This window comes from Crotalus tigris, unplaced genomic scaffold, assembly GCF_016545835.1.
Source record: "Crotalus tigris isolate CLP2741 ecotype Arizona unplaced genomic scaffold, ASM1654583v1 scf7180000017550.10884619, whole genome shotgun sequence".
In the NCBI taxonomy this organism is placed as follows: Eukaryota; Metazoa; Chordata; class Lepidosauria; order Squamata; family Viperidae; genus Crotalus; species Crotalus tigris.
The window spans coordinates 1,366,477-1,394,032 of NW_024096468.1; the positions used below are offsets into that span (position 1 = coordinate 1,366,477).

The following is a 27,556-nucleotide window of genomic DNA, read 5'->3' on the forward strand; positions in this document are numbered from 1 at the left end:
TTGACACCCCTGAACTAAAAGGTAGTAAACCTTTTGAGGGGAGATTTTAGAACAGAATTCAAGTGATCCCGTTCTCCAGGATTGTATGTCTTGCTTTTAACAGTAATTTGCTAAAGACAGATTTGTATTGCATACAGTAAAAATATTTTTTTTATTTTTAAATTCTTAGGTGAATCACCTTTAGGTGCTGCCTGCAGTGTCCAGCCCCAGGTAAGACAGATATAATTTTAGTATAGATTATATCCAATATGCCAATAGACGTTCACTCATACCAAGGAATGTTCTCTTCTTCTCCTTCCTCTGTCCCTGCTTCCTAAGGAGGGACTTGCTATGGAAGGACCTGGCTTCTGGAGTGTATTTAAGAAGAAAACTCTGTTCTGCTGAGGACTGTCATTGTAAAAGTAGACCTAACACTATTTGACACTGTTGCATGCAACAGTGCACATATAGTATATACAACGCAACAGATCCAGTTTACATTTTACAGCTGTAGAGTTAAGTATTAAGAAAAACCGTTTTAAAACTATGAGATGGTTCAATATTTATGAGAAGTTTCAAGTTCAAGACACCTCCAGAACAGTCAAAACATCCTGCTTTGAATTTGAGACAGCTGTTTGCTGTTGAAATAAGGTGTTTTCAACTCAAGACAGTTCAGTTGCAGCGTGGTTCAAATTTAAAACATTTTTGCAAAATCCTACTGAGATCTATCAAGGTATATGTTTTCATTTCCTATATTTTATAGCAAACATTGAAACAGAACTGAAATTGTTTAATGCTAAACAACAGTAAAATGATGAAAGGATAATTCTAATTAAGAAAAATGGAATACTTTATACAGTGAATCAGAAGGGGTTTTTTGTGCCAGGGTGGATGGGTGGGGAGGACGACACTTGCTTTTTATATGGATTTATGTTCTTAACCATTGTAACCTGCCCAGAATCATTGAGAGTTAGGTGGCATATAAATTTAATAGGTCACACAGTCAGCCAGATGTTGAGATATGATAATAACATGATATGATGATGTTGATGATGATGATGAAACAAATACCAAATGTAGTAAGCATCTAGATCAGGCCTGCACAATTTGTAGAAGGGAAAAGACTACATCAAAAAAATTAAAAATAATCGTGGCTGTAAAGACTACTTTTGACTACAGATCAGCTGAATTGTGGCTGGCGGAGCAGTGGCAGTGCTGCAGCTGGAAGCCTCATTGAGGCTAGGAGACACTTATCATGATTTATGAAATGACAGCAATGGTTATGTTTGGTGGCAGTAAATTTATTGAGTTTCTGAAAAACCTGAAGTCTGAAAACAGTCTGAAAACACAAGGCTTTTTGATGGGCTGTATGTAGTCCATGGGCCATATGTTGTGCAGGCTTGATATAGACCTTCTGGTTGGAGTAGTATATAGCTAAAAGTATTGATTGCTTTTGGTTTCAGGAAAAAAATTCAGAAGTCATATAGATATTATTCTTTGTCCTTTTTTAAAATAAAATTATTTATTTTAAATGTATTTATCAAATATTTTTATGATACCGTTATAGTAAAGTGGAAGTAGTTGTTGCCACCAAAAATTTGATTCAACAAATAATACAGGCAATAGAGTTTTCCTATCTATCGGTTCAAACTCAAAAATGGTATCTAACATTTAGATTTTGCATTCTGTTAAAAATACTGATATAATCAGTAACAGCATTTCAGAATGAACAGTGATTCTCAACCTTTTTAATGCCGCGACCCCCAACCGGTCGTAAGTCGAGGACTACTCAACCGGTTGTAAGTTGAGGACTACTCAACTGGTGCAGCACCGTTTGCAGAATGGGACTTTTGGCAGGCTCAGCAGGGCAGAGACAGCCTGGACAATTCCTATTGGCTTTTGAAAGCCAATAGAATTAGACTCTATTCAAGAGAGTCTATTCTATTGGCTTTCAAAAGCCAATAGAATAAAAGGGAGTAGCACAGCTAAGGAAAAGGGGGAAAAAAATGGCGGACTGCATTGTTTGGCGACCCCCATGAAATGGTCGTTCGACCCCAAATGGGGTCCCGACCCACAGGTTGAGAACCACTGAACTAGGCATTGTCAGAGATTAAGGGCTCATTATTGCCTGAAAGTATTTTTTGTCCTTAACCTTGTTTAAAAACTAGCAATTTCCCATCATCTCTGGCTAACATGGTCAGTGCAGAGGAACGAGGAGCCACAGATGAGATCAACATATTAATTCTAGTTGATTATTTATTTTTGCACTTTAATTATTACCATTTGTCGAAGTTTGTACTAAACATTTGAAAATATTTGGAAGCATGATACATAAGGTAAAGAGGTATATGGAATTATATTTCACTTACATAATTTTTATTTGAGGCATAAAGGTTAACTTTTGATAAATCATAACTAATAATATTACAGTATAATATTTTACATGATTCTTTATAGGTATGGTCACGAAAAGGTCTATCTTCTCAGGATGGTCAGTGGCCACTAAATTGCCAAGCTTCTTCCGATTTTTCTTCTAGCCATTCTGAACAATATTCAAGTCCTGAATCTCAGTTGGTTGAGATGCCAAAAGGTAGGTAATCATTCTGAGTGATTCCAACTTCATAGAAACCTATGAAGAAAAAAATGGTATTTGCTTTTTAATATATGCAAGAATCCTTTGATCTAACTAGCATGACAAAAAAAATTCAAAAGTCTCTTAATAGGCCTTTGCTCATGCTGGGAGATTTTTTTTTGTTTGTTGTTTTGCTTTTGGGAGATGGGAAACACAGCCACAGTTTCATTGCAACAGTGACCACTTTGTTGGATTTCATAGCTGCCTCTGGAAGAATGCAATTTCCAGTGTGTGATACACATTGTCAGCTGCTTTTCCACCCTCTGATAGCAGTGTTGCTAAATGTTAACACTGTGTATAGATGCCATATTAAGCATTTTGTGCAAACAGTAAAGTGCAGAGGCATTTTATTCATCTTTTCATATATGTTGCTATTAATATATTATCACAGCAAATCTATGAAAGCAGACAAGATGTTCCTTTTAGACACTATACTTCCTCTGGGTAGCTTAGACTGATACATTTCCTCTGCTATACACATATTAAGATAAGAATCTTAATGTAAATCTGGTCAGGATGTAATTTTGTTCTGTAAAATGCTCTCAGACCAATTGTTCTTCATAATTTTGCGTAAGAAAAACAAATGCAAAAACATTTTTGCTGGGAAAAAAATATGCACTGTACCAAACACAAGCATAAAATACTTTGTATCTCTACAATAAGTGATTTTATAAAAAGTATTTTCTTAGATATTGAGTACATTTTAAGCTCAGAGGAATAGCAGCCAATAATCATAATTTTGTTAAACCTACAGAATATGTCTTAAGGAAAAAAAAATCAATAATACATAAAGCAAATAAGGTTATTAAATTGATATCAGCTGTAGCTTAATATTTAAGAAAAGAGTAATGATTTATTCTTGTGAAAGCTTTGTGGGATATATATCATGTTAAATAGAAACAAAAACCCTTAGAAATGACTATATAAGGTGTATCATTGAAACAACCTTTCCTGATTTGTTCTGATTTCTTTGTACTGATTAATGAACAAAGGCTCCAATTGAGTCAGAGATAAGTACTTTCTGATTTGATTTAGGAATAATGAAGCACTACTGAATCCTTGCAAAATGTAACCTAACTTTGGCTGAATAGAGCCTACCAGAGTAATTTTATTTTAATGTTCTTCTGGATTTGAATTTAGTACCTTTCATATCTATGTTTGTATGTCCAATCTAAGATAAGTACAATAGAAAAAAGCTTCACTTTCTGTTTCTCAGATATTCTTCAGTGAGTAAAGTACCATTGTGAAGAACCTAGGTTGAATAACTTGGCTTTTATCAATATTAAATATTGGGCAACACATTAATGATTGTTGTTCAGAGTGGCTCTTTGCTATAAGCTTTTACATAATTTACATCAGTGAATTATTCATGCTTTAATCAGGTTTTGATTTTTGATACAATATATTAAAGCATGAGTCTTAAGTTATAATGTTATCTCTCTGCTGCAATACATATTCCAAGCTGAAATTCAGTGCAGCAGTAGATCATTTTATGTAGTGAAATAAGTTAATAGCAAAGTGAAGCTTTAAAGGAATTATTGCTGTTGCAAAAGGAGGTGAGTTCAAGTCACCAGGGAAGGAAACAGCTGTCGGGTGGAGGGGGGAATTTGTTCATATTTGCAGGTTGTTTGCAGCTCATCTTTCCCCACCCAGCATTCTGTGCCAAGGAATAGGGAGCGTTGCTCTAAATAACACTTTGGCCTTTATAGAAATATGTTCCAGGAGACTCAGTCTCTCCCCTCCCCCCACCCCCATCCCTTTGCTGGGTATAGTTAGCACTTCTCCAAACCTTATATAGCAAGGGCTGATTGTTAGTGTTAACAGGAATAAAATGAAACAGAGCGGGCTGCCAGATTGCATAAATCAGGCCACTGTTTAGAATTTCATAAATGCTCCAACTTTGGGTAAAATCTGAATACTCTGAACAATGCTGTTCTTTCTTCTTCTTCTTTCTCTCTCTCTGAGGGAGAAAAGCTAAAATCTTGTTTCTCTTGATCTTTATGTGTTGGGTTTTATTTTGGGGGGGTTTCTTACCCTTTTGAAGACCAAAAAAGGTTCAACAGAAGCCACAGCCAAGCAGATGTCCAAGATGCCCAGGTACTGGATCAATTCTCAGGTCTTCTGCATGGTTCTTCTCCAGTGTGTGACATAAGTGAGGACCCTTTGAGACTCATTTCTGCTGTGGGCAAAGGAAGTACAGAAGGAACTGCTATGCAGCTGGAAGATGTTGAGGCTTCTGGATCGGTACAATCTAGTACTGCAGACCAGAATAAAGTGGTCTATTCAGCCATACGCCATATCCGTGACAAGTTGGATTCTGGAACTTTAGCACATCCTCATTTGCCACAGCACCCCGGTAGTGCTGAGGATGGAGACAAGAGCAGTATTGTGGGAAGAGTTCATCCAGGAAGCAAGTCCAAAGCAGACCTCAAACTTAGCCGTAGCTTATCAAAATCAGATTCTGACCTTTTGACCACCTCACCAACAGAGGACGATACTATGGGGAGCAGAAGTGAATCCCTTTCCAATTGTAGCACTGGGAAAAAAAGGCTGGAGAAATCACCTTCCTTTGCTTCCGAGTGGGATGAGGTAAGACCAAGCTGGATTTTTTTTTTAAGTAAAATAAAAATTGCTGCAGGAATTCAATAATAAGAATGGATCAGGGATGAAAGAGTAGGAAGCTCTGGTAATTATCCTAGCGCTGGATTTATTTGACAGATAATTAAAATTATACCTATAAATTGAATTCAGTTATTTACTCTTATGTGATGCAAAATTTAGGGAAAGTTTTAAAAGTATTCAGTGTTGTCTGAAACAGTGATGTTCTGTTCAGAATCAGTTGTCATATTTGAGTATGTTTACATAGCATATTCTCTCTAGAATAGCTTGTGAAAAAGGGTGGGTCGTACTATATATCTAGGGCTCCTTTACATTAGTGACAAGACTTCAGTAAGATCAAGGAGTACCTGAATGTTTTTGCACTTTGTCTTATAATAGTTAATTCCAAGGATTAATGGGAAGTCAGCATAATATGTGTGAAATCCTTCCTTAATAGAAATTTGTTCTGATAAGAAGTCAGCAGAGATTAAGTGCTGTTGGTCAAACAGCATTAAAGCATTTCTTGCTTATTCTACTCTGGCTTAAATGACGTTGTGTGAGCATGCAAACTGCCTTTTATAGATTGGAAAATCTATTATTAAATAGTTAAGACTTGTTGGGGAAACATTATGCCATGCCAGGTCTAAAAAGAATATTAAAGAAAATCCATTAGCAAATAAATTAGGGAGGTGAAATTGTATAGATTATAAATTGAAAGTATGAAATCATTATTTTTATTGTGTAGTGCTGGGTCTTTTGGAGTACCTTGCGTGCAAAATATTGCAATTTACAATATTTACAATTTACAATCTTTTTAGAAGATTGCACAGCTGCTGTGCAGTCCTGGGAAAAGATGTCTATATTTTAAGATACACAGATGTTGCCTGTGTGACCCTATATACCAGAGCTCTTTTTCACAACTGAATCAGAAGTATTGCACTAACTGCTATTTATTTAGAGTGCAATGGTATTTCTTATAATAAATACATTAAGCTTTCTATTAAATTGCAGTTCTTATATAAAACATATTTCATTTCAAATACATGGTGATATATACATCTGTATATACATCTAACCAGCTCAAGTGCTGGAAAGCCTGTTTCAAATTACTACATAATATTCACTTTATGCTACAAGTTACATAATTATGAATATCACGTTTTGTTCTGAAACTGTTGCTTGCATTGTAGAAACAGTATTTGTTACGTTGAGATTGTTACTAAACCAGTCTAAAATTATTATTGTGAAGAAATAGGTCTTCCAGAAATGAAGTTATTTTAAATACTTCAAGTTTTTTTAGCTGAATTACTAAAGTACTTACAAAATGCCCTTTTAATATTGCTATAATGCTTAGCCTGTTTCTTCCAAAATTTTTGCATATATTATCTTTTCAAAATCTGAGGAGGATCAGTAATTATATACCCTAACAGAATAATTTACTTTTGTTCCATTGGTATTTTAATGACAACTTGAATTGTATCTTTATTTAAAAATTTAAATTAAGTAAGTTTAATATTTGTATCAAAGAGTAAGCAGTGATACTAGAGGTATAATGAATAATTAATCATTACTATTAAAATATTCTGCAGTTCTTTGCGATACTTATAGACTAGATCTTTTCTTTAATAACAAACTGCTTTTTCCTTTCTTCTTAAGCATCTCTCCATCTCAGGAATAATTGTGATTTTATGGATTGAATTCAAATTTAGTTGATCACACTTTGTTCCTAATAGAATAAATTAAGTGTGAATTATTTTTCAAACTTTTTGACTGATTTATTGGAACCTAAAAATGGGAATAATAATGCAGAATTGTGTATTCTACTTAAGAGGAAAGATATATTGTAGAACTAAAATGCAGATTTGGAGAACGGCAGATTATTAATCTGATTATAATGCAGTGTTTGCATGAGTATCTGTAGTAACTATAGAGTTCAGAAAAAAATATTTTTCTTTATAAGGCAAGGTAATCAAGGGAGGGAGGTGTTTCAAAAATAAAGATACAAAGAAAGTAACATAAAACAAAATAGAAACAGAAACGTTCTATTTCTAAATGTTTTGTGTATGAATTTTTGTGAAACATCCAGTTTCAAGCATGAAATGGGATGTTCAAGCATTCTGGAGATGTTTTAAGCTTGAAATAAAGATATTTAAACCCTGAAACATTTCCAAAGAGCGGGGTGGCCTGTTTTGTACTCAAAATTGGGACATTCTGTGAAATTTTTATGCCCCTAGAAGTTTATTATATTGGTATTTGTATATTTATACCAGAGTGCCATCTATTATTTAGATTATGTGCAATTTACAGTTGCAAAATACAGCAGTTAAAACAATATTATTTAGGCCCATAAGGTCCAGTGGAAAAATCACAATTTTTATTGCCTTCCTATTAACAAGATTTAGGGGCATTCTGACTTCAGGAAGGCAGGCTAGGGGGAGGGGGGGTGTTCACTTGGCAAAAGTGGGAAGTGTAAGTGAAATCAATCAATTCTAGGCTACAGGAGCCTAGAGCAGTATGGGCTCTAGAGTGAGGAGTGCTACAGCCAAGAAGGCCATCCAGTAACTCTCCACCCAAATCCTGGCGTGTATGTAGAAAAATGCAACACATCCCTCCTGGCTAGGGCTTATGGAGTGAGCAGATTCCAAGTGGTAGAAACAGTTTTGAAAATAACGAGAATCAGTTAATCTTAAAGCAAAGTGATCCATCCGTGTCTTCAAGCCTAGTATTGTAGAGCAGTCCAGGTGTTGGGCTAGAACTAGAGAGACCAGGTTCAAGTATGCTCTTGCAAGGACAGTCACTGGATGATTCTGTGTCAAGCACTTACTCTCAGCCCAGCCTACTTCCCAAGGTTGTTTCTTAGAGGAAAAAAATGGAGAATGGAGTGCTATGTGTACCACCTTGAGCTCATAAATGAAACAATGAATAAATTGGTGGTTCAACCTTGCAGTTATATGGAATTATAGATAATGTCCATCTAGCCATAAGGTTAGTTATTTTTGTCATTTTCTCTTTAATTTGCTGTCACAATTGCTACACTTTTATTATAGATTATTTAAAGTCTGAAAGTCTGTAAAAATTTCTCAGTATGTTTCTATAGACTGATCTAGAAATTGGTGTCATGTAAACTAGTCCATTGCTTCTTTAGGGTATTTTCTGTAAGGTAAAAGAAAAATGTTTGATATTATAATAATCAAATATTATTATTATATTATTAAATAACTTTTAAATATATAAAAATGATTGCTATTTATTGCCATAGGAGCAAATACATATTTTACTTCAGCTTTGTCTAATGTGATTTCTCCAACATTGTTTACTATTCTGTGATTCTGTTTCTTGTTATTAAGATTATAAGCTGGATCAGTCATGCTTAGATCAACTCTTTTTTTCCTATGGATGGTCACATTCACTTTCAATAGGACCATACTGGATGTTTCTTAAGGAAACACTATTTAGAGCAAAACAAAAATATATTATAGATATTATATGTTGGATAATATAATTGATTTCCCTCCCCTAAAATATTGTAAACCTAGACTTAAAGTACAAACCAATTCCGAACAAAGTTGGAGAAGCTTGATGTAGCTGTTCATTTTACTTCTCAAGCAGAAGAAGCTACATGGAATCAAAGATACTTTGTGTTGATGCTTTAAGTAAGATAGAAGGAGTTGAACTGATTGTCAATAAGTTCCATTTTCAGCTAGTATTGCACCATTTCTTACATTTTATTGAAGTTAATATGTTGAATGGCATTTACAACTATTTACGTATAGAAATATGAAAGCACAAAGCTACACATTAGCTAAAAAAGCTGCTTATTAGATTATTTCACTGGAGAATAAATTAGAAGGAATGAACTTTTATATATTAGGCTGTGGGTAGCATAAATATTTGAGTGCTTTTAAACATAGCTGAAGGCTAAAGTGGTAAATTTGTTTTTGTAATGTGTTTATAAATATTCAGTACTCCCCAAATCAATGTGCAGCACTCAAAGCACATTATATTTTACATAAAACTGTTATTGTTGTTTTTGAAGATTGAAGTGAGATATGTAAAAAATTGAAGTGAGATATGTCATTCTATGCCAGGATGTAGCACCCAATTTTTGGAGATGTATGTGTATCTATTATAGGACAGCATAAATAAATTTATTCAAATACTTAATATCTATTTAAAGTGATCTACTTCTAAATATGCCTACACTAAATATAAATCATTTTGGGGAAGTCTAAGAACAATAGCATAAAATTAAATATTTACAAATAATGAAACACTGCAGAAATAAGAAAATATTATTTGGTTTTTCAAGATTCAAAGGTGAAATTCATTGTATCAGGCTTGATTATTTCTCTCTTGGTGTTCCTACTTTGTAATCCTACTGAGATGCTAATATTATTCTGGTGACTTGGTCTAGTGCTTTTATTATTAGAAAGTAATTAAATTGTAAGTTATGAAACAAGACTGGATTGCTTGCATCAGATGTATGAGGTATTTTCTACAAGTACTGTTTCTTTTCATAGAGTAGATTTATCACTGTTTAATATACATTGGTGGGCTTCTATACATGTACACATACAAATAATTTGCATACTGAAGTATACTGTCGAGGGCTTTACGCTGGTAGGATGTCATGCCTTCCCCTTAGCTGTCCTTGAAGGCCAATATAGGAAGGTGACTCTAGACACACGGAAACAATAGAACATGTGCTTCTCCAGTGCATATACTACAGAGATTCATACTAGGCATATCTCACCATTATTACATAAATACCCAGGGTGCACAAGACAATTCTACACTTTCCTGCTGCTTTCATATATTAATCCTGCTATAACATATAATGTTGCCAGATTCTGCACAGCAGTGTTTAAAATCTGTCAGACGATGACTTGTGTGATAAACGAGTCCTAATTACCATCTAGCTTATCATACTAGAGTGTTCTCTACTGTGATAGATTTAGTCAGCCACATGCTAACCTTTATGCTCCTCTACACCCATCTAATGCTCCTTCCCCTCCTTTTAGATTCCTTTCAGATTTTGAGTTTTGTATATTTACTTTCTCTTTTATGTTTTTGGCTTTTAATTATTTTTTAGACTCTGATGTATTTTCTACGCTTTCTAATTTAATCTACTCCACCCTCCATGTGCTGGCCTTTGACCATAATAAAGATTTGATTTGAATAATTTTACAAATTATTTTGAGAAAATTCAGAGATTTATAAACATCCAGGAACTTGCTCTCTAAAACAGTGGTTCTCAACCTTTCTAATGCCGCGACCCCATAATACAGTTCCCCATGTTGTGCTGACCCCCAACCACTTATACATCACCGGGTGCCAGGGGCGTGGCCAAAGAAAAGGGGGGAAAAATGGTGGACAGCCTTGTTTGGCGACCCCCGTGAAATGGTCGTTCGACCCCAAATGGGGTCCCGACCCACAGGTTGAGAACCACTGCTCTAAAACATTTGTGGAGCAGCTCAGGAAGTCTGCCCTGTGCTTTCCATTGGCTACATGCAGGATTGAAAACTATATTAGCTTGACTGACTATGCAGAAAAACAATCCACGTGCTTAAAATTCTCAGATACATGTCCTTTTTGGCCACTGATCAAGTTGCCAGACACCAGAACTTGTACTTCAGAGAACTATGATACCATTGCTAGAGTTTAGTGTCGATATGCTTATGCCAAGTCATTCCATGACATAGGGCAGTGGTTCTCAGCCTTTTTAATGCCACGACCCCCAACCGGTCGTAAGTCGAGGACTAGTCAACCGGTCGTAAGTCGAGGACTACTCAACTGGTGCAGCACCGTTTGCAGAATGGGACTTTTGGCGGGCTCAGCAGGGCAGAGAAGCCTGGACAATTCCTATTGGCTTTTGAAAGCCAATAGAATTAGACTCTATTCAAGAGAGTCTATTCTATTGGCTTTCAAAAGCCAGTAGAATAAAAGGGAGTAGCACAGCTAAGGAAAAGGAGGAAAAATGGCGGACTGCGTTGTTTGGCAACCCCGTGAAATGGTTGTTTGACCCCAAATGGGGTCCCGACCCACAGGTTGAGAACCACTGACATAGGGGTTCCCACCCACTGTACCTCACAGTTTATTTTGTTAAATTGCGTGATGTCAGATCCATGGCCATTCTCATTTAAATGCCACCTTATATTCCTTCTTTCCTGTAATATTCCTATTTCCAAAGCGCCTGAAGGCAGGATAAGGAGCAACGGGTGGAAACTAATCAAGGAGAGAAGCAACCTAGAACTAAGGAGAAACTTCCTGACAGTTAGAACAATTAACAATTAATTCTGGAACAACCTGCCTCCAGAAGTGGTGAATGCTCCAACAGTGGAAGTTTTTAAGAGGAGACTGGACAGCCATTTGTCCAAAATGGTATAGGGTTTCCTGCCTGAGCAGGGGGTTGGACTAGATGACCTCCAAGGTCCCTTCCAACTTTACTATTATTATTATTATCTGGGGAAATATTTTTATTGCTTTCCTCAACCTTTGCAAAGACCCGTGAACCCCTTCTGTTTAATGCAGCAGTATAGGCATGCCTCAGTATGCCTTAATATACACCACTATGCCTATGTATTCTGTGAGCTGCACTGGTAGTCAGTGACGTTTGGGTGCAGTTCAGAGTGTTGATTATCACCTTTAATGATATGGAGGGATAGATGGATCGATTTTGTGCCATTCAGTTAGAGTCAGTTCTTAGTGACATAGGTTTTCTCCATGATAATATGAAATTTGCCACCAGTGAGATTTGATTAATGATGGCAATTGGGATTGCCATTGGTAAGTGATGCAGCAATCATATGACATTGCACTGTTATGACTGTATCACTTTGTAATGGAAATTCCAGTCCCAATGATTGGCATTAACTGAAGATTACCTATATTGCTTATACACTCTCTGTATGGGACAGTATATACCCTTGTCTCAATTTGCCAACCTGGAGCCAGTTTCAACATGTACTGTCCATTCTATAGCTTCTTAACCAGTATATAGCGTAAGGATAGGGAGATGTTCTAAGCTTCTGATTTTTCTAAGCTTCTGCAGCTTGAAATGATTAACACATTTGAAGGCCTTTCTGTAATTAATAAAGCACATACTGACTTCTTTTTTTAGCATTCTTTGATTTTTCACAATTATTCAGCAAGCATTAGCAATAATGTGTCATGTTCCGAGGAATTTTTCTAAATCCAGACAGAACATCTGGCATTGCTTTTGCCATATAAAGTTCTAATTTGTATTGGATGATCCTAAGCATTATTTTGCTAGCATGCGACCTTCGTGGCATGGGGCCAGGTTGTTTCAGGGAACGCCTAGCTCTTATGATTTCTGCTCTTTCAGTAAGATCAGGCGGAGTTTGTGTGCTTTAGATCAGGGTTTTTCAACCTTTTCACCCATTGTACCACTTTTAGGATATGGCAATATCCGAGTACCATCAGTCACCTAGCAAGGTGTCAAAAACTTGATGGCCAAAAAAAAAAAGGAAAAAATTGATAAAGTACAGGTAGTCCTCGACTTACAATAGTTCGCTTAATGACTGTTCGAAGTTACGATGGCACTGAAAAAAGTGCCCCCCAAGCCACAGCCGGCAAGACACCTGCCTGCCCACCCGGCGGCACTCTTCCTCCTGTTCGAGGTTTTCATTGTTGTGCGCATTTCTGTTGGGGATTGGCAGTGGAGGTGGGGTGGGGGGTGTTTGGTTTTTATTCCACCCATCTGCTGGGTGGTTGCAGCAGGTTTTGGTCACTTCACATGACCCTGGGACACTGTGACCATCATAAATATGAATCAGTTGCCAAGCATCTGAATGTAAATCACAAGACCCTGGAGATGCTGCAACATTCCAGCTGATCGGCACTTCTGGTCTCAGCAGAAGTGCCAGGATCAGTGCCGAGCTCCAGCTGGAGCCTGGCGCTGATCCTGGTGCTTCCACTGAGCCCTGACAGCCCCGAAGAAGCGTCAATCAGCTGGAAAGCGGCACTGATCCTGGTGCTTCTGCTGAGCCCTGATAGCCCTGCAGCTCCAGCCATCTCTCACTCAGGCTTGTGCAGTGCTGCCACTGGTTCAGCTCATTCCCCTCCCCTGCTACCACTTTTCTAGGATGGTCGCGTATCACCTGCCAGGTGCCAATGTACCACAGGTGGTACCCGTACCACTGGTTGAAAAGCCCTGGTATAGATTACTTCAGCCATGTCATCTCTTGGGACCAGGAAGTGTGTCTTTTCTTTCGTGGTGCCTGCCCTCTGGAGCAATGTCCTGTAAATATTTCTTTTTATTGTTTTTCTGTTTCAAACTGTAAGCCACATAGTGTCATTCTGGATTTGGGTGATTACCAAATCTGTAAGAACTGTTGTAAATTCGGTGCTTCTTCCATGCACTGGGCTAAGCCCAACACAAGCTTGGATTTGCATTTAAAATCTGAACTGTCCATCAGCTGTCAGTTTTGTCCCCATGCATTTTGCTCTGCAAAGTCAAATACAATAGATGCCTCTCAGTGGATAACACAGAAGAAACAGCTTGAACAATCATATGGCTCACTCTCATATCACTGTCACTCAATATTACTTTTCATTAGGATTTGTTTCACTTTGGCTGAATATTTAGAAGGGTTATCTGGCTGTGTTGTGTATTTAAGATGCCAGATCTGCTGGTTTGTGGTGATTCATTCGTAAATTTCGATTATTGTGGCAAACTGTCTGCTATAATTTAAGGTTTCCATTCACATTGAGAAAAGTGATGGGCTAGAAAATTGTGATTTCTCTAGTCTAGACAACTAACCTGGTTTTTACTTCTCATGAGGAGCAAGCAAGGTTACTGACTCACTAGCTTGTTGGCTTTCTTGTAGGACTAGGCTGTGGTTTGTCAGATAATTTCTCAAATCAGAAGAATAGCGTTTCAGATTTCTGAAATTGTACAAACTGGTATTTTCAGTCACCCTATTCTGGAATATATCCCTGTGATTTTAGTTGAAGTTAAAAATTGTTCAGGGTGGAGTCTTTTGCCATTGAAAACAGATATTTCCAATGATAAACTGTGTGGGACCCTGACAGAAAGGAAAGGTGCTTGCAGTTAAAGATGAGCTTCTTGCTGAAATAATTAGAAGATTCCCTCTCATGGAACAGCAGGATTTTTTTTCAGATAATACTCATTAATTTTAGAGCAAGGGAGATACAATGATAACGCTTGTGAAATTGATAATAATAACTTGAGGAGAAATAATTTCAGAAATTTTGCTGAGTTTAGATAACTTTATGATTATACATAGGATGACATTTTGAAGACTGATCCCCTTATGTCTTGCTCTAATTCCATTCTAACAAGAATACAAGAAACCATTCAAAGTATTTTTCTTACCTTTTAGACAAATATTATAGTAACTTTAGATTTTTAAGTAAGCTGCTTCCATTCATTGCCTTTTTTAAGTTGTTAAATACAGCTTTACTTGAATTAAATGAAATGCTGTCGAGTAGAAATTTTCATATTATCCAGCTAGGCACATTTTTGAAATTGTTTTGCACTATAATGGTGGGCAGTGTTTTTTTTTATAGTGCATCTATTTTGAATATTCTGATATTCAGTATTGGATATGGACATCTATTTTGGGGAAATCATAATGATATTCTCTCCATTTCCCTTTCCCCATAAAATTTATAATTTTCCATAAATTATGCTTGAAAATTCTTGTAATATAATTGAATGTAAGGTAGAAATCATTTATTATAAATCTAATCTATTGTATTGATTTATGCCAATAGCTGTGATAAAGTAAATTCAAAGCTCCTCAAAAAGAGAAAAATATAGACATTGTTTTTCTTGTATAGATCAAGGATCTATGGCTTTACTATAATAAATTCAAACTTGGCTAATAAACATTGCCATCTTATGGTAGAATAAGGAAAACACCATCTTTAAGAAAACTGTTCCTTTTATGTCTTATATTAAATATCCCTCAAAGCAAGAACAATGAGTATTGGGGATTTTTTTTAGTAAATATGGAGATAAACTAAGGGCCTTAAAATTATTTTTGTCTTACTCTTCAGATGAATAATTTTAACTTTCCTAAAATAATTCTGATTTTCCTAGAAATCATTTTCCTGATTTGAATACTTACTGCACAGAATAGTATAAGGAGTAATTCTTCTGATTCTATAGTATTATTGCTATTTTAACCAACATTACTCAGGCTTCACAATCATAAATAAATTTCCCATTATCTTATTGACTCAAATAGCAATGAATGTGGTATTACTCAAGTGTTTCTGACCCTTTGTGACCTGCTGGACATCATTTTTCTAGGATTCTTTACCAGTAATTATGCCTTTGAATTCTAACTCATTCATATCTATACAGAACATAGTTCTGATATATTCTTTATGCACATATTTAATATAATTTATTGTGTAACTTTTCCAATAATCCTTAAACAAGTACCATAGATATGACAACTACTAAATTAAACTGACCAAAGAGTGAGGGATCTTTGATGCTCTCTGACCTTGGTAGTTTTCTTGCAGATGTTTCATTACCCAAACTAGATAACATCATCAGTGCTAGTAAGGAGTGGGATTCACTCTCAGTTTATATTTGGGCAGAATTGGGGTATTGCATCTATCCTTGCCCTACTTTACCTCTCAATGATTTTTGATAGCATTGACCATGGTGTTCTTCTGCATTGGCTCAGAGGATTGAGAGTGGGAGGTACAGTGTTGCGCTGGCGTACCTCCTTCATTCAAGGCCAATTCCAGAAACCATGGCTCCTGTGTCATAGATCTCAGGCCTGTTTTAAGATGCTACATATGTACCTACAAGGAAGCAGCTTTCTTTTAAGTATATAGTTTGTGTGTTAAGGGGCCAGTTGCCTTTTGGCCTTGGGTGTCAATGGAAGCTCACTGGCTGGAAGAGGGTCCATTTGAGTTTTGGTTGGAGCAGTGAACAGGAGGAATGTTGCTTTTTTGCTCTTCTAATCATTACATCAAAATTAAATTAACCTGCTGAAAGAGGAAATCCTATACTTTTTACTTCACAGAAGTTTATCAATGTATGTTCTAGTCTAAAATAACTCTGAAATAAATTAACAAGGAGTGGTAAGTATTTAATGAAGGAAGTAAAATAGAAATAAAATCCAAAATATATTAATTAATATGTCAGATTATTTTCCAGCAAAGAGATGTCAAGGTTCTTCATTTTCTTTCTTTCTTTCTTTTTTTCTGTGGATGGATGGCTGGTGGCTTTGAATGAAGCCTTTTGGCAAGTGGCCATATTTCAACAAAAGGAAGAGCACAGCTGTTCTAAATCAATGGAATTTTTTTTAGATTTAAATGCTGCAGAGCTTGCATGTTAGGGATGCATAATAGGATTTATCAACCCGACAGAAGATCAGAGCTGTTACTTTTACCAAAATGAACTATTTACTTGAACCTTTAAAATCTGCTAAAAATGACTCTGTATAAAAAGGCCTTAAGATTACATGAGTGTTTGTAAATCTATGCCCTTCTTTCCCCTGCCCTCCTTGAAATGTCCTTAGAATGATTGATGTCAGAGACACCAGAATGAATTAAGTATAAAAAAAAAATGTCTCAAGTTGGCTACTGACTAAAGAAATGAGACTCCACAAGATTTGGGGGTTTCACAAGGTTTTTCAGTTAGGATAATCTCATTTTGCTTCTTTCAGCTACTATTATTGTGCCACTTAAACTGAGAGTATTTATTTAAATATAGCTTTATCGCCTTGTGATTTCCAAGTGGTATACAATGAAAAATGAGAAAATGGAATTTGTCTTGCTTGTTCCAAAGGTCATTTTTCAAAAGGCAACTGGACTTTCTTTGTTTTTTTTCCCTTGAAGACGTTTCACTTCTTCAAGGGGGGGGGGGAATAACAAAAGTCCAGTTGCCTTTTGAAAAAGCATCTTTAGAATAACCATGACCTGGATGACTTTGAATCTCCATAGACATTTGTCTTGCTTCCAAATGTATTTGACATGAGTAAAAAAAGCATTTCAATTTTCATAAGTTAGGGTTTATATTTTCTATTTGATCTGCCTCCATTTGTAGTCTTTACAGTCTATTTTAGCAAGGCTGACTAGGCAATTAAAGCCCAGCATTTTTGGAATGCATGAGATTTGGGAAGACTGTACAAAATCAGTATTTTGGATACATTGGAAGCCTCAATAAGGAGTCGAAAGAAAGACATTCTAGTTTGATGAATAAATCAGTTCACAAATTTTGGATCCAAATTGCAATATCAGCTATTAGAAAAATTGTACTTTTAAGTTAAAGCTATAAAATTTGACAGTATACAGTATACATGTGTTCCAGCAAATATTTTTGTGCAGACAGTGAGAATACGAGAATGAGGATAAATTCTAGATTTGTGAGGAAGTCCATGTATGTATATTTACTTACATCTGTATAACCATATAGAGTTCACAAAAATCTTTCTGGTAAGCTGCCCTCAAAGTTTCTCATCTTTCTTCATCACCCTCTCCTCAAGGCAAATCTTGAATTCTGGCAGAAACTGGAACTCAGATTACATTTGTTACAGTCAAGCTGAGAAAGAAATGTCGTTATCTTTTGCTATCTGTTTCTATTATTGTACTGCCATAGTTGCATCCTGTTTTGTAAGGCAAAACGTGGCAATGTGGATAAATGTAATTGCATCATGTTAAAATATAATATGGGTTTAGTTTGATTTGGTGTGATGTGTAAACCATGCTGTTGGATAGATGTGCGTGAAGTCAGCCAATTGTGACTTATTCAAATTATGCCTGAGCCAGAAGAATGAGGGCTTAAAGTCAGGAAGCTGCTTAGAATGAAGCAAAGAAAACTTTTTTTAAAATGTGAAATTATGGAAAACTCTTCTTGTCCCTTGTTTTATATTTTCTCTTAAGTCGAATTATGTTTCATTTGATTGAATTCTTTTGGAAAACATGTTTTGCTCTTTCCCAGCAGTTTCAGGAACAAGTGCCTGATGACTCCGAAGTTCAGTCTTTCTACAATGTAAGAAACTCACAAAGCTTTGTTCTGCTGGGAACTAGTCTGATGCTACGGTTGCTTAGTTGTGCAATTAATTTGTGCTTTCTTTGTGTTGGTGTGTTTTCTTTACTAGTAATGAGGGTCCTGTGACATTAGATGCTTGCAAAATTTTGTATGGTAGGGATCTGAAGCTTTTTTTTTTCTAAACCTCTGCAAGATCCACTTAATTCTGACTTCGTGCTTAGTGCTATTGCTTTGTAGAATCAAGTTGAGAGAGAGAGATAAGTAAAAGACATTGTGGCTCTTCTGTCCCAAAATGCTTAGAAGATAAATTTTGAGATGAAAAGGGCAGGTTAGGGGGGAAAAAAAAGGTGTGATGTCCGGTAGGCCTGTGATTATTAGAAACAATTCCAATTTAATCTCAAGCCCTGTCTGGAATCTCTATTTCCAAATTTAGTTTTCCTTTTCCTTATAACTTTTTGCATTTAAAAAACAAATTTCTTGTTTCTACTGTTATTAAAGTGCATCTTAACTTGACAAATTAAATAATTATATGTTGCAATCTTGGGTTTTGTTTTTATTTCCTCTAATTTGCACTTTATACCATCCTTAACAGTGACAGCTACAGTATTGTACTTTAAACAAACAGAGAATATTTGAAAATTTCTGAGCATGCAATTGATGTGGTACAATTCCTTTATTTGTTTATATTAAATTCCTTGGGAGGTTCCTGGCCTTCAAGACTACCTGCGGAAGTACTTTCCTAATTTTTAAATTGCCTTACTTAAAAACCATTCTAACTACTGTTTCTTTTTTTTTCTTTTTGAATTCTTAATGTTTGTGAACTTCAAGATGATCCTGCAGTTTATTCTGATTTGAGTGGTCTTTCTCTTCTTGATTGTTGACATATTCCCCAGTATGCTCTTTCTTTATTTTACTTTCACTTATTATTACATTTCTGCTGCCCAATTCTCAATAACTCTGAGTGGCTCACAAAGCTGCTACTTTTTGCATTTTTTACAACTTACGTTAATGCTTTTGCAAGTTTTAGTTGAAGCAACTTGGTATTGGGATCTGTGCCTTGAAATCTCTCCTTAGCTGTAATAGTGTGTTCTTTGTAAGTAGAAGGATTATATATTTTGAACATTCAAAATGATTCATATTTAAGCAAATCATAAATGGGAATTTACTAAATAATTGGAAATAACTTCTGTAGACTTGTTTCTCTAATACTAATGTACATACAAGTATGTATATATTTATTTTTGAAGATGACATAAAACAGTCTCTTTTGAACAAACAGCTTTTGTAATTAAGAATTTCTCTACTGCAGTTACATTTTTTGTGAAAAAATGTTTACTAATGTTTAATATATTTTTTCAGATTGAGAAAATCATGAGTTCGATTGGTGAAGGCATTGACTTTTCACAAGAGCAGCAAAGAATGTCAGGTACTGTACTGAATTTTATAGACGGATATGAGTTTTGTCTCAGGCTGCCATTTTTATTATGTCTGCATTCAAAAGAAAAAAACAAAAGCCAATGCAATAAGTTTAACCTGTTTGGGGTTTTTAATTTTTCAAGCCATGTTTCCATGTTTGGTGTTATCCTATTTCCAAGGTTCCAGATAAACTATTTTAAATAATTATTCTGTATTTCCAGATTGGATCGATAAACCCAAGGCTTAATTTAATTTAATGAACTACATTACTATAAGTAGATATTGTTATTTGTGTTAAATGCTTTGCACAACAGAAATTAAAATGTATGTACAGATGAGTGACAAAAATCTATCAAAAAGCCCAGATTGCTTCCCTAGCACTATTTGTAATATTTAGATAGGCTACATGTTCTGGAAGTCTTCTCCCAGAAGGCTACCAGAAGAAAAAGCTGCTTAAAGACATCTGCTTGCAGTCTTCTCTGGGACAGCTGGCTTTACCCATCCCTTACTTTTCTTTTTAGATAATTCTGGATCAGTGGTTTTAAATGGACTTTCAGCTGTAACAGTTGAGATCTGCCTTTCTTTGTTTCTTCCTTTTCCCAAAAGGGAAAAATAAGGGTAGGCAAGGCTCTAAGGAGCTGGCATTTGCTTCCAAAAGTGGTTAGAGGGAAGACCTTCAAGGTGGATGGGGTGGCGGTTGCAGATCAGAGAAGAGAGAGAAAATTCTGCTTGTGGGAGAAAGCTTCTTCATCTGTAACTTACAAATATGGCTAGGAAAATGGAGTCTAAAGAGAGAAAAATAAGGGCAAAACATATTAAATATGCAGAGTTTTAGTTTTGCTTAATAGTTTTTATTCAATTAGATCTATTACAAGGTAATGCCTTATATGTATCAGATGTAATCCCACTTATCATAGAAAGAGAGTTGGGCCAACATTTATCTAACCTTGATTGGAAATGGGTTTTGATAAAAGTTAAATAAAAACATTAAAGGAATCATACTGGATTGTATGAAAGTCCAATTTAGTCTAATATTGTATTCTTACAGTAGCCAACTATGGAAGTCCCACAAGCAGAACATAAAGTACTGAGTTTCATCTTTTTAACTGATCTTGCACATGAAACCAAATCCTACCTTAAAGGATTGATTTTAAACTTCTTAATATCTGTGATTTGCTTTCTAACCTTTTTGTGCTGTTGTGTCTCTGTGAGGATTTGGTTAAACCTTCAAACCCCTTCTCAAAAAAATGTATTTCAATGCAAAAAATAAAATGCACAGTTATAGGTTGTATTAACAAGAAAACTAATAATAGTCGAATGCAATCAAAATATTAATAGCAGATGTGTAATGTAGTAATACTCTATTCATCCATTAAATCACTAACAAGAAAAACTAAATTTCAGATAGTGGTTCATGAAAATCAAATTATAATTATTCCCATCTAAGTTCACAGACCCCCTGAAATCTTCCAACTTATGAACCCTTCTAGGACTTCACAGTTACATTCCCCACATCAGTAGTACCAAAGTATATCACAATTGCTGACATGAATCTAGCACTGTCTGTTGATTCAGATGGCCACATGATATATATTATCTTTTTATTAGGCAAGCATGTCACTATGCAACATACACCTCCATCACAATCTGAGTTTCCCTAGCTTGGAGATACAGCTTCAACTTTAGAGAATATATGTTCACTCTCTTGCAAACAGACTCATTTTAGAGATTATTTTCCTTTTTTCTGGAATAATACCCTAATTCTTCCAAGACTGTCATTTTGAACTACAGCAATGAACCATTATCCAGAGACTGAAACACAACTACCATAGCTGCAAAGATTCAACCATCAATCTTCAGTTTTTCCCCCAGATTAACGATGTTAGTTTCAAGAGAATAAACTCATTTCCTGAAAGCTAGGAACACATTAAAGTATATTGACAAATTTATGTCCAGCTGGCAGATAACAATAAATATGGCATCCAGTACAATATACAGGATAATGCCAACTATTCTGTTATAAAATTTATATTGATTCATAGCTCATCTTTATGCTGAAGTTGAAACTGTAACATTAAACTGTTTTGTCAGAGGCATTCTCACTCTGGTCATAGCTCCCTCTATCTTGAAACACCCTATTTCTATAGCTGCAGGTAGCTTTATGTGAATGATATTGCAACCAATTGAATTGGAAATTCTCGTGTTAAAAAAAAAGTTGTGGGTTAACTGATGTTGAATAATTTTTAATCTAAAAGATGTTATTTATATGAATAAGAATAAAGATCATAAGAATTGTAATGCTGTATTGGTATCATTTAATAATCAACAGTCTAGAGAAAGAATACAATTGTAACATTTTCAGTAATACATGGTTGTATAATCAGTATAGAAAAAAATACACTGAAAATTTCACTTTTGCATAATAACTAATGCAGAATTTTGGCATTGCCCTTTAAAAAAAATACAGCCCCGAGCAGAAGAGCTTTGGCAATGAATGAAATGCCTCCCCACCCAAAAAAATCAGAGGAAGATAATCAGTCTATCTCTGCTTCAAGTGAATATATATTTATGTTGCCTTTGAGCCAAAATTGTGTTCTGTACAGTCCATTTAATGCTTTACTCTTCTAGGTAGTCATACAGGAATTATAAATTACTCTAGTTCCGTGGTGGCGAACCTATGGCACGCATGCCACAGATGGCACGCAGAGCCCTCTCTGTGGGCGTGTGCACCATCGCCCCAGCCCTAGGCCTTCAGTCGGATTTTATAAAACCTTTTCGCTTTAGGCCTCCGCCGCCATGTGCAAAAAAAAAAAAAAAAGGTTCAATCAATCAATCAATTTCAACTTCTTGCGGGGAAAAAAAAAGATCTCGTAAAGTTGGAATTGATTGATTGAACTTTTTAGTCCCACCTAGCCTGCAGTTACCACTGCAGCCATGCCCACCCAATGGGCCACGCCCACCCAATGGGCCACGCCCACCTGGCACCCGACGATACATAAGTGGGTTTCAGGTTGCAGTTTGGGCATTCGGTCTCTAAAAGGTTCGCCATCACTGCTCTAGTTCTCTTAAAAAATGTCAGTCATGCAAAACTGTTTATTCTCTAGAGGTACTGTCAACATCTAGCTCGAGAATCCAAACTCCAGGTTCAGTTCATTTCCGAAAAGCTTATTGAATACACAACTTGGTTATATCAAAGAAAAACTAACTCTGAGGTTCCAACACCAATTCATAGACTTACACAATAGTTCTCCCAACCAACCCCCCAGTCTCTTATGTAATATATATCAACAAGTTCACTTTGTTATGGGAACCGCCTGCTTCAAATCCTCACTGTTATGGCAGGGGTGTCAAACTGCCAACCCACAGGCTGTTTGTATCATAAGGAGGCCACGCCCACCCCAGCTCTGGCAATGCAAAAAAAAAGTCACGATACATCGCAACATATCACATGACACAGCAAGTTTGACATCCGTGTCTTATGGTGTCCGTGACAAGGTTTCAGCCTCTCACGGTCTCCAGCTGAATCGAAGAGATTACATTTCTCCATTTAACCCATTTGAAAGTAACACCCCCCTCCCCTCAATATAAAGGTAAGATGAAATGCAGAGGCACATAGCTGCCAAAGTTTTATCCTTGACAGGTACTTCTTCCGGTGAACCCCCAAATGCACATATTATCTCCATATCCAAAACAAATAAATAGATAAGGATGCAGATTTAAATTATAAGTTTTTATGATAAGTCAGGAATGAAAAAACCAACCCCCCAAAAAAAGTATTTATGGATTCCAGTTTGAGTTTATTTAAAATGAAGAAAGGTTGGTCCACAAGAGATTTCAAAAAACTTTTTAATACTTTAAAAATAGCCAGGATTGTTTAGCTTATAGCAGACAATAGGGAAGTTAAGTATATAGTATGGGTAAAGGAACAAATTCAATGTTGCATCTGATTTCTAGACTCCAGAAATAATTCAGTGATCTATATCTTAATAGAACAGCCAATACATTATTATACGACTTCCATTTATTGATTATCTGCCATCAAGTCAGTGTCTATTCTTAACAACTACATAGATTGATCTTCTCCAGAGTGATTTATCCCTAACTTGGCCCTTTAGGTTTTCCAACAGTGCAGCCATTGAATCCATCCACTTACCTCTGGCCATCTTCTTTCCTTTCCTTCCACCTTTTCTGATATGTTGTAATAGAACAACCCCTATAATGTTTTAAGAGTTCCATTATATAACTGAAAAAATACAGATCAGCCATCTGGTAAATTTAGTTTATAAAAAATAGTGGAAGGGACATTGAATGTATTATGGGTTTGCCACAAAATAATTATAATTTATTTAGTATGCCTCTGAATACCAGGAGTTGGAGAGCACAGTTGGTAGGAAATATTGTAGTGGTTTCCTGCTTGGTATTTTCTCAGAGCCATCTATTTAGGAACTGTGTAGAACAAAATACTGGATTAGAGCTCTGACCCAATTCAGAATGAATTTCATACGTTATAGGACTTAGCTGCCACCCTGCAATGTGAATCTAGATGTATAGCTTTTGATTAGAAGTTTTTATTGTTCAGTACAGTACACAAAGTGGTATTTTTCATTTTCTTCTGCTGAGACCTGAATTTACTCTAGGACAGACATGTCAAACGCAAGGCCCGGGGGCCAGATGTGGCCTGCGAAGTGGTTTCATGTGGCCCGTGAAGCCATCCTAGAAACAGTGAGGGAATGGCCCAGGCCAGCCTGGAGCCAATGTACAATTTTGTGGTGGCCATCTATGCTGAAACACATTCAGTCTTAGCTCCACAAGGCCATCCAGAAACAGCCAGGAACCAGCCCCTGTCACGTTGGCCCGCCCCCTGCATGCATGCTGGGGAGGTGTCACCCTTTGTGAGGAATGAAGAAATGGACCATGCCTTGGCGCTTGCCCCGGCCCCACCCCCACCCCCTTCTGCCAGAGACCCTCAGATCTGTCCCACTCCTGTCCAGGCCCCCACAGGCACCCTTGACGCGAAGGATGTAGAGCTGGCCATGCCCACTCAGTAGGCCACACCCACTCCATCCACACCCACCCAGTAGGCCACACCCACCTGGCCCCCTAAGGGAAACCGCAATGCTGATACAGCCCTCAGTGAAATTGCTCTAGGAGATTTTTTTTTTCCTGTAAGAATCCACATTTCCAGAAGAGTCACATTCTTATGTTTAATGCATGGCTAACTGAAGGTATTGCATGCTCATCATAATACAGTGTTGACTGAAAAGTTTGCATGAAACTGTTAAAGTTCAGGTTTGCTACAGTATATGTTATTGTATATATGTCACCAATGTTTCATGTAATAATGTGATGCTTTATTTTACATCTTGCACTCATACTGATATTAACAAATGTGCTCAAACCCTCAGTGTATGAGGGTGTCTTCTGTTGAAGTTCAGTAATTACTATCCCTTGTCTAAGACCATACGGGCTGGAAATTTTGGGAGGCTATTGCCTACCTACAAACTTTTCAACTTGTTTATAAATATATTTAAGTATCTCGCTTTTGCAGCTATTCTACTATGAATGGTATTTCAGATTCTTTTACTAATAGATAATATGAGGGAAGAACATATTATTCAACTCACATTCTGTTTCTCTGATACGGCTAAGCAATCATACATAGCACTCCAAGAAAAATGTTTTTTTTCATACAGTACTTATCAGTGGAGAAATAGCTTTGTGTGATTTGAGGCATTTGCTGAAATTTGAGAGCTCCAAATAACACAGAGCAAGTACTTATATCTTAAAATGTATTATGTCTTGCCCTGCCTGGGTGAGCCAGAATATTACACATTCATTTCAGATTATATTAAGTGCCTCATGTAGTTAGCAGTGTCTAATATGACTCTGAATGTTTAGATTTACTGGACTGATCTGAATTTCTCAAATGTATGGTTCCAGTTTTGATTCCATCATTAACTGTTTGATGCTTTCATCTGAACTCTTCTGGAAGATATTAATATTTGCTAGAAAAAGTCACATCTTTTTATATCATAAATAGATTCAGCTTCAACCGTCAGCAAGTATAAGGAAAAATAGCATCATTGACAATTAGAGAGAAAATACAATTTGGAAAGTGAATGTAAGACTAGTTGCAGCCCACTCCTTCAAAAGTGTAATCAACGCATAGAAAAAAAATAGATTAGGAGAACTGTATTTTCCAGCTGTATCCCTGACATTCCTCTCCGTTCTTTCAAAGGGTGCTTAATCAGGAGCAGCTGAATTCCCACCAGCACAGAAAACCCATGTGCTTTGTCTCTTTATCTGTATTTGGCTCAATATATTGTATGGTGCTAAGGATCATACAGTTGATTATAGGCATGTTTCAATTTCTCCTCCACACAATTTTTAGCCTTTATCTACATTAATGTACTGATCTGGGAAATAATCACAACCTTTTCTATTCTCCATAAACACTTGACTGGAACATAAATTATGTTGAATACTACTTATTACTTTATGCTTCAGAAATACCAAATAATTTAGCTTTGTGTAACTGGATACAGTTTCTACAGTTATGCTTCTTTCTATTTTTTTTGTTTCTTTTAATGAGCTAATGGAATTAATAGTACTTGCTAGAAACTACTAGACCTATAACCAAATCTCCTTTTTTATATACCATACTTTCCAGCGTATAAGACGACTTTCGCAAGCGGTAAAATCGGCGCCGAAGTTGGGGGTCATCTTATACGCCGAGTCGTCTTATACGCCGGAATATACGGTAGATTACTACAGCATCACTGAAGGTTTTTGCAAATAGTAATTAAACCAACTAAGATTTTGATGGGAACAGCAAAATGCTGGAAGATCAAAAGTATCAAAATGTTGTAAGATTTAACTACCTCATAAGATTTCATTATCTCATGAGATTTCATCAATTTTTCAAAATGATTTACAGGTGGCCCTTGGGTTTTGACCACAATTGGGATCATAATTTCCATAGCTAAGCAAGGTGATTGTTAGGTGAGTTACAATTGATTTTATGACTTTTTTCCAAAGTTGTTAAGTGGATAACTACAGTTGTTAATTGCATCACACAATTATTAAGTGAATCTGGCTTCTCCCAATGATTTTGCTTGTCGAAAGCCAGCTAGGGAGGTTGCAAATGATGATCACATGACCACGTGATGCTGCAACTGTTGTAAATATATGCTGCATCCCAAGCATTTGAATTTTTTTTAATCACATTACAATGGTGATGCTGAGGTGTTTGTAAGTGCAAAGTCTAGTTGTAAGTCACATTTTTGAGTGTGGTTGTAACTTTGAACAGTCGCTAAGTAAATGGTTGTGAGTCAAGACCTACCTGTACATTTTCCTCCTGTCCTTGCAAGATTTTATTATGCTACCATAAAAATTGCTCATCATTTTATTCTACTTGGCTTTTTATAGTGGGGCCTGAGACCTATTTCTAGATATTTTCCCATTTTGCTTAGTATAAATCAGTGTTTCTCAATCTTGACAATTTTAAGGCATGTGGACTTCAACTCCCAGAATTCCACAGCCAGCAATGCTGGCTGTGGAATTCTGGGAGTTGAAGTCCACATGCCTTAAAATTGTCAAGGTTGAGAAACACTGGTATAAATGAAAATACAGATCTACATATATTTCTTACAATAATTAATATTCCTGCAATAAAGAAGACATTTTCCAAGAATTTCATTTGAAATTTCATGGGGAGGGGGAGGGTAATTAAAGTCCATTTGTTTGTGAATCTAGATGCCATAATTCAGTAAAGAAATAGTTTTATCTATGCATTTTCCAAATATAAATCCTAAATATGTCTTTTTGATCACTAAGTGAATATTCTGTTTTAATACCAAGAAAGGAAATTGGTTCCTGGATAACAAAAAACTGGAGTGGAATCTGATTTGTCACATTTTCTTCATTACCTT

The 27,556-nt window shown here is 36.1% G+C and overlaps 1 protein-coding gene and 1 long non-coding RNA gene across 20 annotated transcripts in view; one reads left to right on the top strand and one right to left on the bottom strand.

Moving 5' to 3' along the window:
- ANKS1A (ankyrin repeat and sterile alpha motif domain containing 1A) overlaps positions 1 to 27,556 on the top strand; it is a 119,410-nt gene that overhangs the window by 53,653 nt on the left and 38,201 nt on the right. For 12 of the 19 annotated variants that reach the window (XM_039339165.1, XM_039339189.1, XM_039339223.1 and 9 more), the window contains 5 exons: positions 170 to 210; positions 2,437 to 2,569; positions 4,656 to 5,200; positions 18,159 to 18,209; positions 19,569 to 19,635. In XM_039339165.1, the coding sequence (XP_039195099.1) occupies positions 170 to 210; positions 2,437 to 2,569; positions 4,656 to 5,200; positions 18,159 to 18,209; positions 19,569 to 19,635 (837 nt within the window). The remainder of the gene's footprint in view (positions 1 to 169; positions 211 to 2,436; positions 2,570 to 4,655; positions 5,201 to 18,158; positions 18,210 to 19,568; positions 19,636 to 27,556) is intronic. The other 7 variants (XM_039339199.1, XM_039339252.1, XM_039339305.1 and 4 more) reach the window with 2 other exon arrangements.
- LOC120306337 lies at positions 2,222 to 4,783 on the bottom strand. Its single transcript, XR_005556248.1, has 2 exons — positions 4,646 to 4,783; positions 2,222 to 2,608 (listed from the first exon to the last, which is right to left on the bottom strand). It is a non-coding gene; the product is annotated as an uncharacterized LOC120306337 (long non-coding RNA).